Source organism: Sycon ciliatum, chromosome 5 (genome assembly GCF_964019385.1).
Source record: "Sycon ciliatum chromosome 5, ocSycCili1.1, whole genome shotgun sequence".
NCBI lineage: Eukaryota > Metazoa > Porifera > Calcarea > Leucosolenida > Sycettidae > Sycon > Sycon ciliatum.
This window is the reverse complement of record NC_088647.1, coordinates 36,512,002-36,526,879: the sequence shown is the minus strand read 5'-3', so window position 1 is coordinate 36,526,879 and position 14,878 is coordinate 36,512,002. Positions and strand designations below refer to the sequence as shown.

Below are 14,878 nucleotides of genomic sequence, written 5' to 3'. Positions count from 1 at the left end.
TGCCAGTTGGCATCTGACAAAGATGCCTGGCAGTCACACTGTGCATCTACTGCTTACACAGCTGCATAATGCCGTTTATTTTATATTTTATTTATTTATGTTAGTACGTGTGTCTGTCTCTCTGTATGTTAGTACATGTATGTGTGTCTGTCTTTTACTAGTAGTATGTGTGTCTTTCTCTCTGTCAGTCTTCGGGCAATTTATGCTAATCTGTCTGTATCTCTGTCTCTAGACTGTCTTCCCGCCTCAGATCCGATCAGGTGAACCACACCGATCCAGACACAACTGGCAAGGGCCCAGGACAATGCCCGTGTCAGAAGTACTGTATGCAATTAACACATAATCCAATCCGGGGACGTTCACCGCATCACACCAAGAGCACATAACCCCCGCCCGGGGAATAACCCCCCCCCGGCCTGAGGACGGGGGGTCATGTACTCTTGATCACACGAACTAAGAACATACCAGTATAGACATGTACACCAAAATTGTTTTAAAACCATGCAAATTGCCGGAAGAAAAGTAACAAAGTAAAATGCTTTCTCTGGATACTCCTTGGTCACCATACTTACAGGTATTGACGTAAAAAGCGAGAAGAGAAACGAGAACGAAAAGATGTTGCTGAAGCCCTGAATCCAACCCAGGCCGCAGACTGGCTATAAGGAGAATGTTAGCCATGATATAAATCAAAGTAACTGAATAGACGGATCCGGACAAATGAGGGCCTAGGGTTTAACTGCCATGCATGAACATAATCACTGGGGTAAGCCGCGACAATGCATGCGGCAGATGATCGAGCACGGCCGCGCTCAAACTGCGGCAAGCGGCGCTGACTAGGGGTATCCATCTCATGTCTATGCTGTGGCGGTCACATGCTGCAAAACCTAGTATCCGTGACGCCACTGCTGAATACATGCCGCTGGACGTACAAGTTACCTAGTTAAAACCCTAGAATCAATTCTTACTATTAGTAAATTACGCATGGCCTGTAGAAAAGTACACCACAAGCAGTATTAGCCATGTACAATGTAGTAACGTTAGTACAATGTACAATGTAGTAACAGTCTTCTTAGCAGAGCTCAGCACACACAGTGTCATGACCAGAAATCAGGGAATGCATGTTCATGTCAATGATCCTCTCATTACCCTGCCTGGGTGCTTAGGGCATGACGTCAGCAGTGACATCATAGTGAAATGCAATGATGTCATGCAGGTAAAGAGATAACAATCACAGTGAAGGAATGTCATCGTGAAGATCGACTCGGAGGTAGACGGCTGCAAGCTGGATTACACTTGAGCCGACTCGATGGTGTTGACCATGACCACTGGTTTCTTGTTGCTCGGGCGTACATCATCCAGCTCAACAGGCTTGCTTTCATGGGCACCGGTTGCCGAGAATCCCTCATCATCATCATCGTGTACGTCGGTGCTATCATCATCGCTCTCACGCTGCACCAGGCTGTGTGTCCTAGACGTGCAGGCGCTCCACAGGGACATGAGCAAGGGGCAGAAATACGGGCCCAGCAAGTAGCACGACCACCAGAAGCAGAAGTCGTACTCGTTAAAATCTCTCCACGTACCGGCCGTTATCCAGTTGTGTGCCGTTACCAGTGCACCAGCTATCAGGAAACCTGTTCACACACACACACACATACATGCACACACACACACACACACACACACACACACACACACACACATACATACACACACGTGCACGGACACACACACACACACACACACACACACACACACCTCAGACCTCAGACCTGCCCATCGCGGAAGCGATGATAGCGAACAGCTATATACATGACAACTTGTGTTGGGATTACACCATTCAACAGCTTGCAAGGCTGATGAATTGACCGCCACCAATTTTTAGCCTGGTATCCACCACACAGCTGATTGAAGTGGCTTTTTCTGGCCAGTGAATCCCTATTATTCATTTTTTTCCATTTTTTATTCATTTTTTTACACACACGCCACACCACATACTCCGGCATACACTGGCTGTTGGTAACCACTGAGGAGAATGAAAGAAGAGCTAGGAGAATGAGAAAGAGAAGAAAGACGTGTGCGACCATAATCGTCGGGAATTGAACCCGCAACCTCTCGATTGGAAATCGACTGCACATACCACTGCACTATATGGGACACACACACACACATACATACACACATGGGCATGGACACACACACACGTGCATGGACACACACACACAGACACGTACACACACGTACACGGACACAAGAAAAGGATAGATCTGCTCAAAACGTAATACTGGCGGAGATATGATTGATAGGCTGCAGTTGAGCCTCCGAGTACTAGTATTGATCAGATACAGAAAGCTTAGGATAATCACAACATTGTGCAACTCACTTTGTACCCACTCGGATAAGACATCCAGGTACTCATGCTTAAAGGGGAAGTTAAGGCAAAAATCAAAATTTCACCAGTTGTAGTCTTCGGGGTGCTGAGTCGAATGGTCTTGGTCCGAGAAAGCTGGGACGCTCCCTTCCTACTTGAATCCCAATCGAACTCGCGCACTTCCACCGAAACTGGGTGACTGCGCCCTACTAGATGGGGATTTGTATGCAAAATGTCACTAAAAGCGCCATTTCGTTCTTATAAAAGCACGGATGACCGCGATTGGCCCATATGTTGTAGTCTTTTGGACGCTGAGTCGACTGGTTTTGGTCCGAAAAGGCTGCGATGCAGCGTTCCTCCTTTATTCCCAATCGAACATGGTTGAAGAAGCGGTCACGTGCTCCTGGGTGCCCAAATCACCTGGTCACCACGCCAGCAGGCGACAGCTTTCACACCAAGGTTCAACTCGAATTCAACTCGAGTGACAGGACTGCACCCAAAAAAGGTCAAACACGCTAGTAGGTTGTACCCTGCAGGCACGGTGACCAGGTGACTGGTGTACGCAGGAGCACGTGACCGCTTGTTCGACCATGTTCGATTGGGAATAAAGGAGGAACGCTGCATCGCAGCCTTTTCGGACCAAAACCAGTCGACTCAGCGTCCAAAAGACTACAACATATGGGCCAATCGCGGTTGTTGTGTTCACTACTAACACCTCAAAAGTTTCAGGATCGCACAGACGCCACAAGACAAAAGGTCACGTAATTCTTTACGGACTATAATGAACGAACAGTAGAATACATTGAGAAGAAGAGACTGGAAAAACACGAACTACATCGGAAAGAGAACTCTAGAACACTAAAGAAAACAAACCACAGCATCAAGGAAAAGAACAACGCATGAGGGGTAAAGCGCTGGCCAGCCACAACGTGCGTCCAACTTTGGCATGAGCGTACAGCGCTCGGAAAGCGGAAGCTAAATTTGGCAAAGCGACAGCAATAGTACGGCGCGAGGCACATGAGCAGTACGAGGCGCGGCACCTATACGCGTGTGCGGCAAACATTACACCCCATGTACCATATATGCATGAACAGCGCGGGGCGCATACTAACTCATTCAACATCAGTGCGCGGCGCAGGCATCTAGCTAGCTGGCGCAAGCATGATCATAATTGCATGCCATCACGCAATCAGCGCACATAAATCGCGCATCAAATAAATAAGTAATCAAACACAAATCAACACATCAACTAAATAAATCAACAAGCTAGCAAGAACACAATTCAAGAATGCAACGAAGAAATAATTACTATTCTAGTCGGTTATTCGCACGGGACCAAGCGCAATGTCCAAGCTGATGAACTGTGATTGCACAAGGTAAGCCCAAGCTCCTGAGCTAACCGTTCTGGTGAGCAGTCTTCTTCGTGCTGCAAACACACACTACACAATGTGTCGTATCTCGTAACAAGTACTGTACCAAATCACAACGAACACTAACAATACGCAATAGTAAACAATAATCAAAAACACTACGCAAAAAAGCAAAGCAAGCAGCACCTAGCCAGGGAGACAAGCAGGAGTCACGGTCGCAACGAGATCTCGACGACACCCCAGAAGACCTTTCTCCGACACGATACACAACATTCTCCCCACCAAAGGGCTTCAACCACACTGATCACAAATCAAGACGAGGTGGTGGTCGAACGGTACGACGAGATCGACGCGTAACTTGCGGTTCAACAGTCGTCGAAGGTATTTCAACATCATCGACGACGTTGACTGGATCAGCGCTCGCGGGTGTCTGCGGCTGCGGCTCAGCGTCCACAGCAGGCGGCTCAACATGCTCCTTCGCTACTTCCAACGGAACCAAGCGTTGAATGGGCCGTAGCATGGACGATTGGCCAACTTGGACTTTGGCCACCCTGCACTTGCCATCTCTTCCAGGATACAGCTCTGCGACCCTACCCAAGCGCCATGATTGCCGCTTCCGGTTGTCGTCGGCAATAAACACAACGTCGTTCACGACAATCGGAGTTGACTTCGACCGATGATACTCACTGAGACGAATGAGATACTCAGACGACCAACGCTGGTTGAGGTGCTCGTAGACGGTGTGGACATACTTGACTCGAGCGGACAACTGCCGTGGATCGAGTGGTCTGTCAGACGAGGCAATACCGGTTGCAAAGATGTCTCCCAACATCATGGCTGGAGTCAGCGGCGACTCGTCAGCTACATCCGTAGAAACCGGAGTGAGGGGTCGAGAGTTGACGACTCTCTCGATCTCCGTCAAGACAGTGAACAGCTCGTCTCGACTCAATGACGCTCGACCGAGAACCTTCTTCAAGGGAGCTTTCACACATGCCACCAGACGCTCATAGAACCCTCCATGCCACGGGGCAGATGGCGGATTGAAGAACCACGGGATTGCCACCTTGTCTGCGGCGGACTTGAACGTCGTAGCATTATCTGAACGTATACGCAGCGGCTTCCCACGACGGGCGATGAAACGACGCAATGCTAGCAGGAACACCTCTGTCGACAGGCTATCCACGAGCTCTAGGTGCACTGCGCGAGTAGTACCGCACACGAAGAGTGCGACCCACACTTTCTGAACATTTGATGAACTGCGCACGTACAAAGGACCTGCATAATCAATACCTGTGAGACCGAATGGCTGGTGGTGCTTCACCCTGTCTGAGGGCAACGGCGGCATCTCCTCAGCAGCAGTCTGTGCGCGAAATCTGCGGCAAACAATGCACTTCTCCGACACGCTACGAAGAAAACGACGAGCTCCGAGAATCCAGAACTGCTGTTGTAGAAACGCAAGCACGCTCTCTACACCCTGGTGCATTCGCTGAAGGTGAGCATCACGCAGAAACAACTCACTTAGATGACATCTGCCCAGGATGATCGGATGCTGAACCTCGTAGGACAGATCGCTCTCCTGCAGACGACCACGAACTCTGAGCAAACCAGCTTCATCCAGAAACGGAGACAACTTGAACAGCTTCGAACCCTTCTTCAGTGGCTCCTTGCTCCGCAACTGGGACAACTCCTTGGGGAAGCATTGCTCTTGGATGGCGCGAAACATCACAGACTCAGCAGATGGAATCAATTCTGCACGCGAAACACCCTTGTGTCGCCATGACAGCATACTTGCGACCAAACCGCGAGCTCGTTGCCACTTGGAGAACTTCTCCCACGGCCAAACAACTGGAGTGTCAACCTCCACAGCCGACACGCGTGCTTCGGTGACGGACTCATTGGTGCTCTGAAACGAGATGACTGGTGGCCACTGAGACTCATCGCTCAACCATGACGGACCATGCAGCCACATCTCCTTCTGCAAGTCACACACTGGGACACCACGCGAGACAAGATCTGCAGGGTTGCTAACTCCTGGACAGTGACGCCATTCTACTTGCAGCTTCTGCGAAACTTCTTGCACTGCAGCAACTCGATTAGCAACATACGTCTTCCAGTGATACGACGGCTTTGAGATCCAGTGCCATGTGGTTAGGCTGTCTGTCCACCCCACAATCCTTTCAATTGGCACTCTCAATTCATTGACGACAAAGGACAACATCTTCACGCCAAGACACACAGCCGACAATTCCAGACGCGCAAGAGTGGGACGTACAACAGGTGCAACCTTCGCCTTCGCACACAACAAAGCAGACGTCAAACCGGACACAACATAGAAACAACAGCCATAGCCCTTCTCGGATGCATCTGAGAATACATGCAACGTGACTGGAGCATCTGGAGTACACCCGATCCATCTGGGGATTTTAACGGAAGAAAGCGCTGCGAGCTCTCCCCACCATGAAGCACATCGGACAGCCAAATCAATAGGGAATGGGTCATCCCAACCACCGCCGAGCTTCCAACTCTCTTGCAACATCATCTTGCCTGGCACAACTGCGGGTGACGCCCAACCTAGCGGATCGAACACAGCGGCAACACAACGCAACAACGCACGACGAGACCAACCAGACACTTCCTTTGGACACTCAACATCACCGAGCGCAGCCACCGAAATACAATCTGACTCGGTGTTCCACACAATACCCAGTGCCTTGGAACCAGCCTCGGGGTCTGAGGTCATCGTGTTCCCTCGCCACTTCCGCAACTCCATGCCTGCTCCCTGCAAAACATGAACGCTATACTCCTGCAGCTTTTCAGCATCCGCACAGCATGGCAAGCTAGAAACGCAATCATCAACATAAAAACTACGCAGCAGCAGCTCTATGATATCACGCTCAGCAGCAGAAGCAGACTCGAATGCACTATCGAGATGAAAGCGCAGCACAGCACTAAGTATGAAAGGAGAACAATTCACTCCAAAAGGCAGCTTCTTTAAACGCCAGATACACATTTCTTCGCTACCTATCTCAGGCCAAACAAAACGCAGATATGGCCTATCTTCTTCACGCATTCCGATCATAAAAAAAGCCTTGCGAATATCGGCTTGTACAGCACATTCATACTCACGGAACCTGAGGAGGATACCAGTGAGATCCGGTAGGAGTGATGGCCCGGGATCGACCATGTCGTTTAGGGATGGTGCTCCGGTGCAGGCGGCGGATGCATTGAAGACGACCCGTGTCTTCGTCGTTGAGGCGTCGCTACGGAATACGGCATGATGCGGCATGTAATAGCCGGCTTCCTCCGGATGCGGTTCCTTTTCAATGGCATCCAGCTTCAAGTACTCAGTGATGAGGACGTCATCATACGCTGGACGTTGACCTCGTCTCTGTAGCTGCTTCAGCAGTGATTGTGCCGCTGCCATCGCTTGGTTTAGGTTGGCTGGCGGACGCTTCTCAGATCGCCATAGCAATCCCACTTGGTAATGAGGGCCTTGCCGCTCTATCGGGAAGTCCGGTAACGTCTCAGCTATTTCCGGCACCTCTTCCATCTTCCACAGTCGGTCAAGTTCAATACAACTCACACTGACGGTCGCTGACTTGGTTTCACTATTAGCCGGTCCTGACAGCACCCAGCCTATTTCAGTGTGCCAGGCCGTCTCTCCATTGATTTGCTCCTTGCGGAGAAGGAACTCATTGCAGTAGTCAGCTCCAATCAGCATGTGCACTTCGCTTGATCCGGCCTTTGTCGAGTCATCAGACAACTGCAATCCCTGTGACTGCCAACGTGCAATTGTGCTGTCTGCTAGCGGATCGAATCGGAGACCTAGCGACTTCTTTTGCCAGGCATTGACGGAAATGGACTTCGTTGCACCCTTGATGGTGACACGGTACCTGTCCATCTTTTCAAACTTCGGCTCCACGTCAAACGCCTTCAGCCTGACAGTTTGCGATCCAAGGTGTGCCGGTTGCAGCGAGTTCACCAGTGGCGCGGTGATGAACGATGCCTGCGCACCTGGGTCGATGAATATGCGTACACTGGCCTTTCGGCTAGGTCCTTGTACCTCAGCCACGCCGGTCATCAAGTGCACGCTGTTTGCACTACATTCATACGTACCGACTTTCGATTCGGCTATCGGTTCGGATGTTACCTGTTTGTCCTCTCTGTGCAGTAGACTGTGGTGTCGCTTGTTGCAGTGCTTGCAACGACCCTTGTTCTGACAATTCATCACTCGATGTCCTGGTCTCAGGCAGTTGAAACACAGTCCCTCTGCCTTGACGTACGCGTTTCGGTGCTCAGACGCCATAGCTGACAATTTCTTGTTAGCCTCATCAACGCTGACCGTCAAACACTCTGCCGACGCAAACGGTATACGTTTGTCGCTGGTGCTAGACTTGGCAGGCTTCAGCTTGCTACGTCCGTGGGCTGTTTGGTAAGCCATACCATCCTCCGCAAACGCCTTCAAGTCCTTCGTGTAACATCTCTTCTCGATCAAGAAGGCCTTAGTTTCTGCCGACACAGCTTCTAGCAGGACTTGACGTACGACACATCCGAACAATTCAGTGTCGTCCAGCTCACCGATTTGTCCGCGGCTAGAGGTACGGCTAGGCCTGGCGAGTTTTGCCCACTTCTCCGTCTCGCGCGTCACTCGTACCACAAACTGGTAGAAACTCTCCTCACTTTTCTGCTGTATGGCCATCAGGGCTTGCCACGCTTTGTCGGCGGTCTTCCCATGCGCCATCAGCAGCTCGCGCTTCGCTTCGGCAAAGGTGTTGCAGCCATAGCATGCACCTTCCAACTTGCTGCCAGCAACAGCCACGCGCAAGCGGATCAGGTACTCGTCGTCGCTGAACTCATTTTGCTTTGCCACATCCTCGAACAGTTCGAGATAGGTCTCAACAGTCTGCTTACCGTCGAACTTCGGCATCTTGATGGCAGCCCTCTTGCTCGCTAAACTGCCATTCGTCGTATTCAACAAAGTGCTCTCATCACTCTGAGTCTCTCGTGTGTGCTGGACTTGCAACTCCAAATCTGCAATCCTCGCAAGCAGCTGCTCGTCATCTTTCCTTTCCAATCTACTTCCTGCTCGTTCTTCGCGCTCTCTGTCTGCACGCACTTTCTCCTCGTGCTTCTCGATACGCTCCTCTACGTAGGTACGCAATGCCTCTCCAGTGTAGCCATAAGCTTGACCATTTGCGATCAGCTTCGCTTCTACCTCATCCATGTTCACGCGTCTCGATCCTGGCGTGGTCGCCAAAATGTTGTGTTCACTACTAACACCTCAAAAGTTTCAGGATCGCACAGACGCCACAAGACAAAAGGTCACGTAATTCTTTACGGACTATAATGAACGAACAGTAGAATACATTGAGAAGAAGAGACTGGAAAAACACGAACTACATCGGAAAGAGAACTCTAGAACACTAAAGAAAACAAACCACAGCATCAAGGAAAAGAACAACGCATGAGGGGTAAAGCGCTGGCCAGCCACAACGTGCGTCCAACTTTGGCATGAGCGTACAGCGCTCGGAAAGCGGAAGCTAAATTTGGCAAAGCGACAGCAATAGTACGGCGCGAGGCACATGAGCAGTACGAGGCGCGGCACCTATACGCGTGTGCGGCAAACATTACACCCCATGTACCATATATGCATGAACAGCGCGGGGCGCATACTAACTCATTCAACATCAGTGCGCGGCGCAGGCATCTAGCTAGCTGGCGCAAGCATGATCATAATTGCATGCCATCACGCAATCAGCGCACATAAATCGCGCATCAAATAAATAAGTAATCAAACACAAATCAACACATCAACTAAATAAATCAACAAGCTAGCAAGAACACAATTCAAGAATGCAACGAAGAAATAATTACTATTCTAGTCGGTTATTCGCACGGGACCAAGCGCAATGTCCAAGCTGATGAACTGTGATTGCACAAGGTAAGCCCAAGCTCCTGAGCTAACCGTTCTGGTGAGCAGTCTTCTTCGTGCTGCAAACACACACTACACAATGTGTCGTATCTCGTAACAAGTACTGTACCAAATCACAACGAACACTAACAATACGCAATAGTAAACAATAATCAAAAACACTACGCAAAAAAGCAAAGCAAGCAGCACCTAGCCAGGGAGACAAGCAGGAGTCACGGTCGCAACGAGATCTCGACGACACCCCAGAAGACCTTTCTCCGACACGATACACAACAGCGGTCATCCGTGCTTTTATAAGAACGAAATGGCGCTTTTAGTGACATTTTGAATACAAATCCCCAGCTCGTAGGGCGCAGCCACCCAGTTTCGGTGGAAGTACGCAAGTTCGATTGGGAATAAAGTAGGAAGGGAGCGTCTCAGCTTCCTCGGACCACGACCATTCGACTCAGCACTCCGAAGACTACAACTGGTGAAATTTTGATTTTTGCCTTAACTTCCCCTTTAATACGGACATTGTCAGGAGTACAGATGGGTTGATCCATACTGGTGTAACGTTATCCCAGCTAGGATAAGACTAGCACATCGCATGCTTAAAGTTGGGAAATACCGAAAATATTACACCAATGAAAATTCCCGGTTCTACAGTAAACATGCATATCATTCTCACATCGGGCAAGTTTGCATCAGGAACACGATCATCATCACAATGCACTTGCGGTGCACCTTGCACGCCACCGCCACCAGGATGCTGTTGATAAAGTTGAGAATGACGCTCATGATCAGGCAGCCTCGTGTCTGCCGCACATGCCCTGTAGTGAGTAAGACCATGAAGACAGCAATCATGACGATTACCAAGCCAGCGGAGTGAGTATTGACAAGGATACATAGTCAAACTGCGCAGGCCGACTAATAGCCACTGGAGAGGTGTTGTTTACCGTCCCATTCTAGCACACTGTGTTACCTGGATTTGCAATAACTGCGGTTTTAACCGCAGATCTTAAAAGTCTTGAAGCGTACATGTGTTGCATCTTTGGTGTTAGAGAATGATGGTGAATGTTTTTATGACCATTTCGAATCAGTGTGTGTGTGTGTGTGTGTGTGTCACATAATAAGCAAGGACGCTACCATACCAAAAGTCCAAGCCTACTCGTCGCTACGTCCGCCTAGTCAGAAAGTCTTGGAATAGATGTGCATGAAACAAGAGCAAGCCACTATGAGCCAGTTTAGGTGGCGAACAGCAAGAGAGTGGAATGAATGGAGCGATGGAATCAAACCAGCATGGGAGCAGAACCCTTGTACAAACCATGTAATCGAGCAGCTTGGAAGCGGAAAGGAAGTCTGCATGCACTCGTAAAAGCCATGCAATTGAGTAGTTTGAAAGCAGAAAGGAAGCGTGAACACTACACTCTTACAAGCCACGTACAACATCACATTGCTAGCTGATCAGAATACATTGCTAGCTGATCAGAATACATTGCTAGCTGATCAGAATACATTGCTAGCTGATCAGAATACATTGCTAGCTGATCAGAATACATTGCTAGCTGATCAGAATACATTGCTAGCTGATCAGAATACATTGCTAGCTGATCAGAATACATTGCTAGCTGATCAGAATACATTGCTAGCTGATCAGAATACATTGCTAGCTGATCAGAATACATTGCTAGCTGATCAGAATACATTGCTAGCTGATCAGAATACATTGCTAGCTGATCAGAATACATTGCTAGCTGATCAGAATACATTGCTAGCTGATCAGAATACATTGCTAGCTGATCAGAATACATTGCTAGCTGATCAGAATACATTGCTAGCTGATCAGAATACATTGCTAGCTGATCAGAATACATTGCTAGCTGATCAGAATACATTGCTAGCTGATCAGAATACATTGCTAGCTGATCAGAATACATTGCTAGCTGATCAGAATACATTGCTAGCTGATCAGAATACATTGCTAGCTGATCAGAATACATTGCTAGCTGATCAGAATACATTGCTAGCTGATCAGAATACATTGCTAGCTGATCAGAATACATTGCTAGCTGATCAGAATACATTGCTAGCTGATCAGAATACATTGCTAGCTGATCAGAATACATTGCTAGCTGATCAGAATACATTGCTAGCTGATCAGAATACATTGCTAGCTGATCAGAATACATTGCTAGCTGATCAGAATACATTGCTAGCTGATCAGAATACATTGCTAGCTGATCAGAATACATTGCTAGCTGATCAGAATACATTGCTAGCTGATCAGAATACATTGCTAGCTGATCAGAATACATTGCTAGCTGATCAGAATACATTGCTAGCTGATCAGAATACATTGCTAGCTGATCAGAATACATTGCTAGCTGATCAGAATACATTGCTAGCTGATCAGAATACATTGCTAGCTGATCAGAATACATTGCTAGCTGATCAGAATACATTGCTAGCTGATCAGAATACATTGCTAGCTGATCAGAATACATTGCTAGCTGATCAGAATACATTGCTAGCTGATCAGAATACATTGCTAGCTGATCAGAATACATTGCTAGCTGATCAGAATACATTGCTAGCTGATCAGAATACATTGCTAGCTGATCAGAATACATTGCTAGCTGATCAGAATACATTGCTAGCTGATCAGAATACATTGCTAGCTGATCAGAATACATTGCTAGCTGATCAGAATACATTGCTAGCTGATCAGAATACATTGCTAGCTGATCAGAATACATTGCTAGCTGATCAGAATACATTGCTAGCTGATCAGAATACATTGCTAGCTGATCAGAATACATTGCTAGCTGATCAGAATACATTGCTAGCTGATCAGAATACATTGCTAGCTGATCAGAATACATTGCTAGCTGATCAGAATACATTGCTAGCTGATCAGAATACATTGCTAGCTGATCAGAATACATTGCTAGCTGATCAGAATACATTGCTAGCTGATCAAAATACATTGCTAGCTGATCACAATACAGGTGGACTCCCTTTAATTCGAACCTCAAATTGCCAGGCCCTAACTTCGAATTATCCAGAACTTCTAATTATCCAAATGCAGCCCCATGCACTGATATGTATGTCAAAATGCTTGAAATCGCATGCTGAATATTTTTTGCACATTTTTATTTGCATCAACGAAACATAGGTGGTCAAACCGGTCTTGTACAACGGATCATCAAAACACTGGATCGACACAAAATCATTTTGACATTATCTTCATCTTCTAGTGAAGAAGTAAGTTGTCAGTCACTGCAGCTTTCCTGAAACAATTTCAACGGAAAAGAACTGCGCTGCCTAATCCGCGTCATGAACTTTGAAGGCCGTCGAAAAGCAGCACGTCGTTCTGAAGAACGGAAGTGGAGCATAGGCATCGACAATATTTACGACAATAGTGTTGTTGTTCGCCAACATCCCCGCGCACGAGCTGGCGCGGCAAGAAAGGCCATCGAGATCCGCGAAGAGAGTCAGCCACCTGGAAGAAGTCGTCTTCAATCAAACCTTTGCAATTTGCCTAGCACGGGCTTGAATCAAATTTCGAGAGAAGGTGGGTTTCTTGAACGCTATAGTCGATCCTGCAGCGGACCATCAATCGATTTTTGAGCTACTCTTGGCTAGAGAAGAAGAAAAGAATGAACTTCGAATTACAAGGATAGCAACTCAATCTCACTTCGAAATAAGCGTTCAAAGGACATAGTCAATGTACTGTAAACAGCTCTTCTGTACGAAGACTGGGTTCGAATTATCCAACCGGCGCACTTTTCGTACTTCGAATTATGCATTCGATTTTGACTTGAAGTGACTTGCAGAAGATCGGTACGACGAAAAAGTTCGAATTACACGGAATGTTCGAATTAAACCGTATTCGAATTAGAGGGAGTCTACCTGTACATTGCTAGCTGATCAGAATACATTGCTAGCTGATCAGAATACATTGCTAGCTGATCACAATACATTGCTAGCTGATCACAATACATTGCTAGCTGATCACAATACATTGCTAGCTGATCACAATACATTGCTAGCTGATCACAATACATTGCTAGCTGATCACAATACATTGCTAGCTGATCACAATACATTGCTAGCTGATCAGAATACATTGCTAGCTGATCAGAATACATTGCTAGCTGATCAGAATACATTGCTAGCTGATCAGAATACATTGCTAGCTGATCAGAATACATTGCTAGCTGATCAGAATACATTGCTAGCTGATCAGAATACATTGCTAGCTGATCAGAATACATTGCTAGCTGATCAGAATACATTGCTAGCTGATCAGAATACATTGCTAGCTGATCAGAATACATTGCTAGCTGATCAGAATACATTGCTAGCTGATCAGAATACATTGCTAGCTGATCAGAATACATTGCTAGCTGATCAGAATACATTGCTAGCTGATCAGAATACATTGCTAGCTGATCAGAATACATTGCTAGCTGATCACAATACATTGCTAGCTGATCAGAATACATTGCTAGCTGATCAGAATACATTGCTAGCTGATCAGAATACATTGCTAGCTGATCAGAATACATTGCTAGCTGATCAGAATACATTGCTAGCTGATCAGAATACATTGCTAGCTGATCAGAATACATTGCTAGCTGATCAGAATACATTGCTAGCTGATCACAATACATTGCTAGCTGATCACAATACATTGCTAGCTGATCACAATACATTGCTAGCTGATCACAATACATTGCTAGCTGATCACAATACATTGCTAGCTGATCACAATACATTGCTAGCTGATCACAATACATTGCTAGCTGATCAGAATACATTGCTAGCTGATCAGAATACATTGCTAGCTGATCAGAATACATTGCTAGCTGATCAGAATACATTGCTAGCTGATCAGAATACATTGCTAGCTGATCAGAATACATTGCTAGCTGATCAGAATACATTGCTAGCTGATCAGAATACATTGCTAGCTGATCAGAATACATTGCTAGCTGATCAGAATACATTGCTAGCTGATCAGAATACATTGCTAGCTGATCAGAATACATTGCTAGCTGATCAGAATACATTGCTAGCTGATCAGAATACATTGCTAGCTGATCAGAATACATTGCTAGCTGATCAGAATACATTGCTAGCTGATCAGAATACATTGCTAGCTGATCAGAATACATTGCTAGCTGATCAGAATACATTGCTAGCTGATCACAATACATTGCTAGC

At 47.1% G+C, this 14,878-nt stretch overlaps 2 protein-coding genes across 2 annotated transcripts in view; both read right to left on the bottom strand.

Moving 5' to 3' along the window:
- Positions 1-462: 462 nt before the first annotated feature.
- The window catches only part of LOC135818539 (uncharacterized), a 36,153-nt gene continuing 21,737 nt past the window's right edge, over positions 463-14,878 (bottom strand). Inside the window, exons 5-6 of the mRNA XM_065331935.1 lie at positions 10,338-10,479; positions 463-1,631 (exon numbers count right to left, since the gene is read on the bottom strand). The gene's annotated coding sequence lies outside the window, so the exon portion shown is untranslated. The remainder of the gene's footprint in view (positions 1,632-10,337; positions 10,480-14,878) is intronic.
- On the bottom strand, positions 4,043-8,962 carry LOC135817047 (uncharacterized). The gene has a single exon (XM_065330146.1). The coding sequence runs from the start codon at positions 8,960-8,962 to the stop codon at positions 4,043-4,045; it is 4,920 nt and encodes a 1,639-aa protein (XP_065186218.1).

Excerpts from the sequence above, each read along its gene's own strand:
- LOC135817047 (XM_065330146.1), bottom strand. The coding sequence starts at position 8,962 with ATGGATGAGGTAGAAGCGAAGCTGATCGCAAATGGTCAAGCTTATGGC.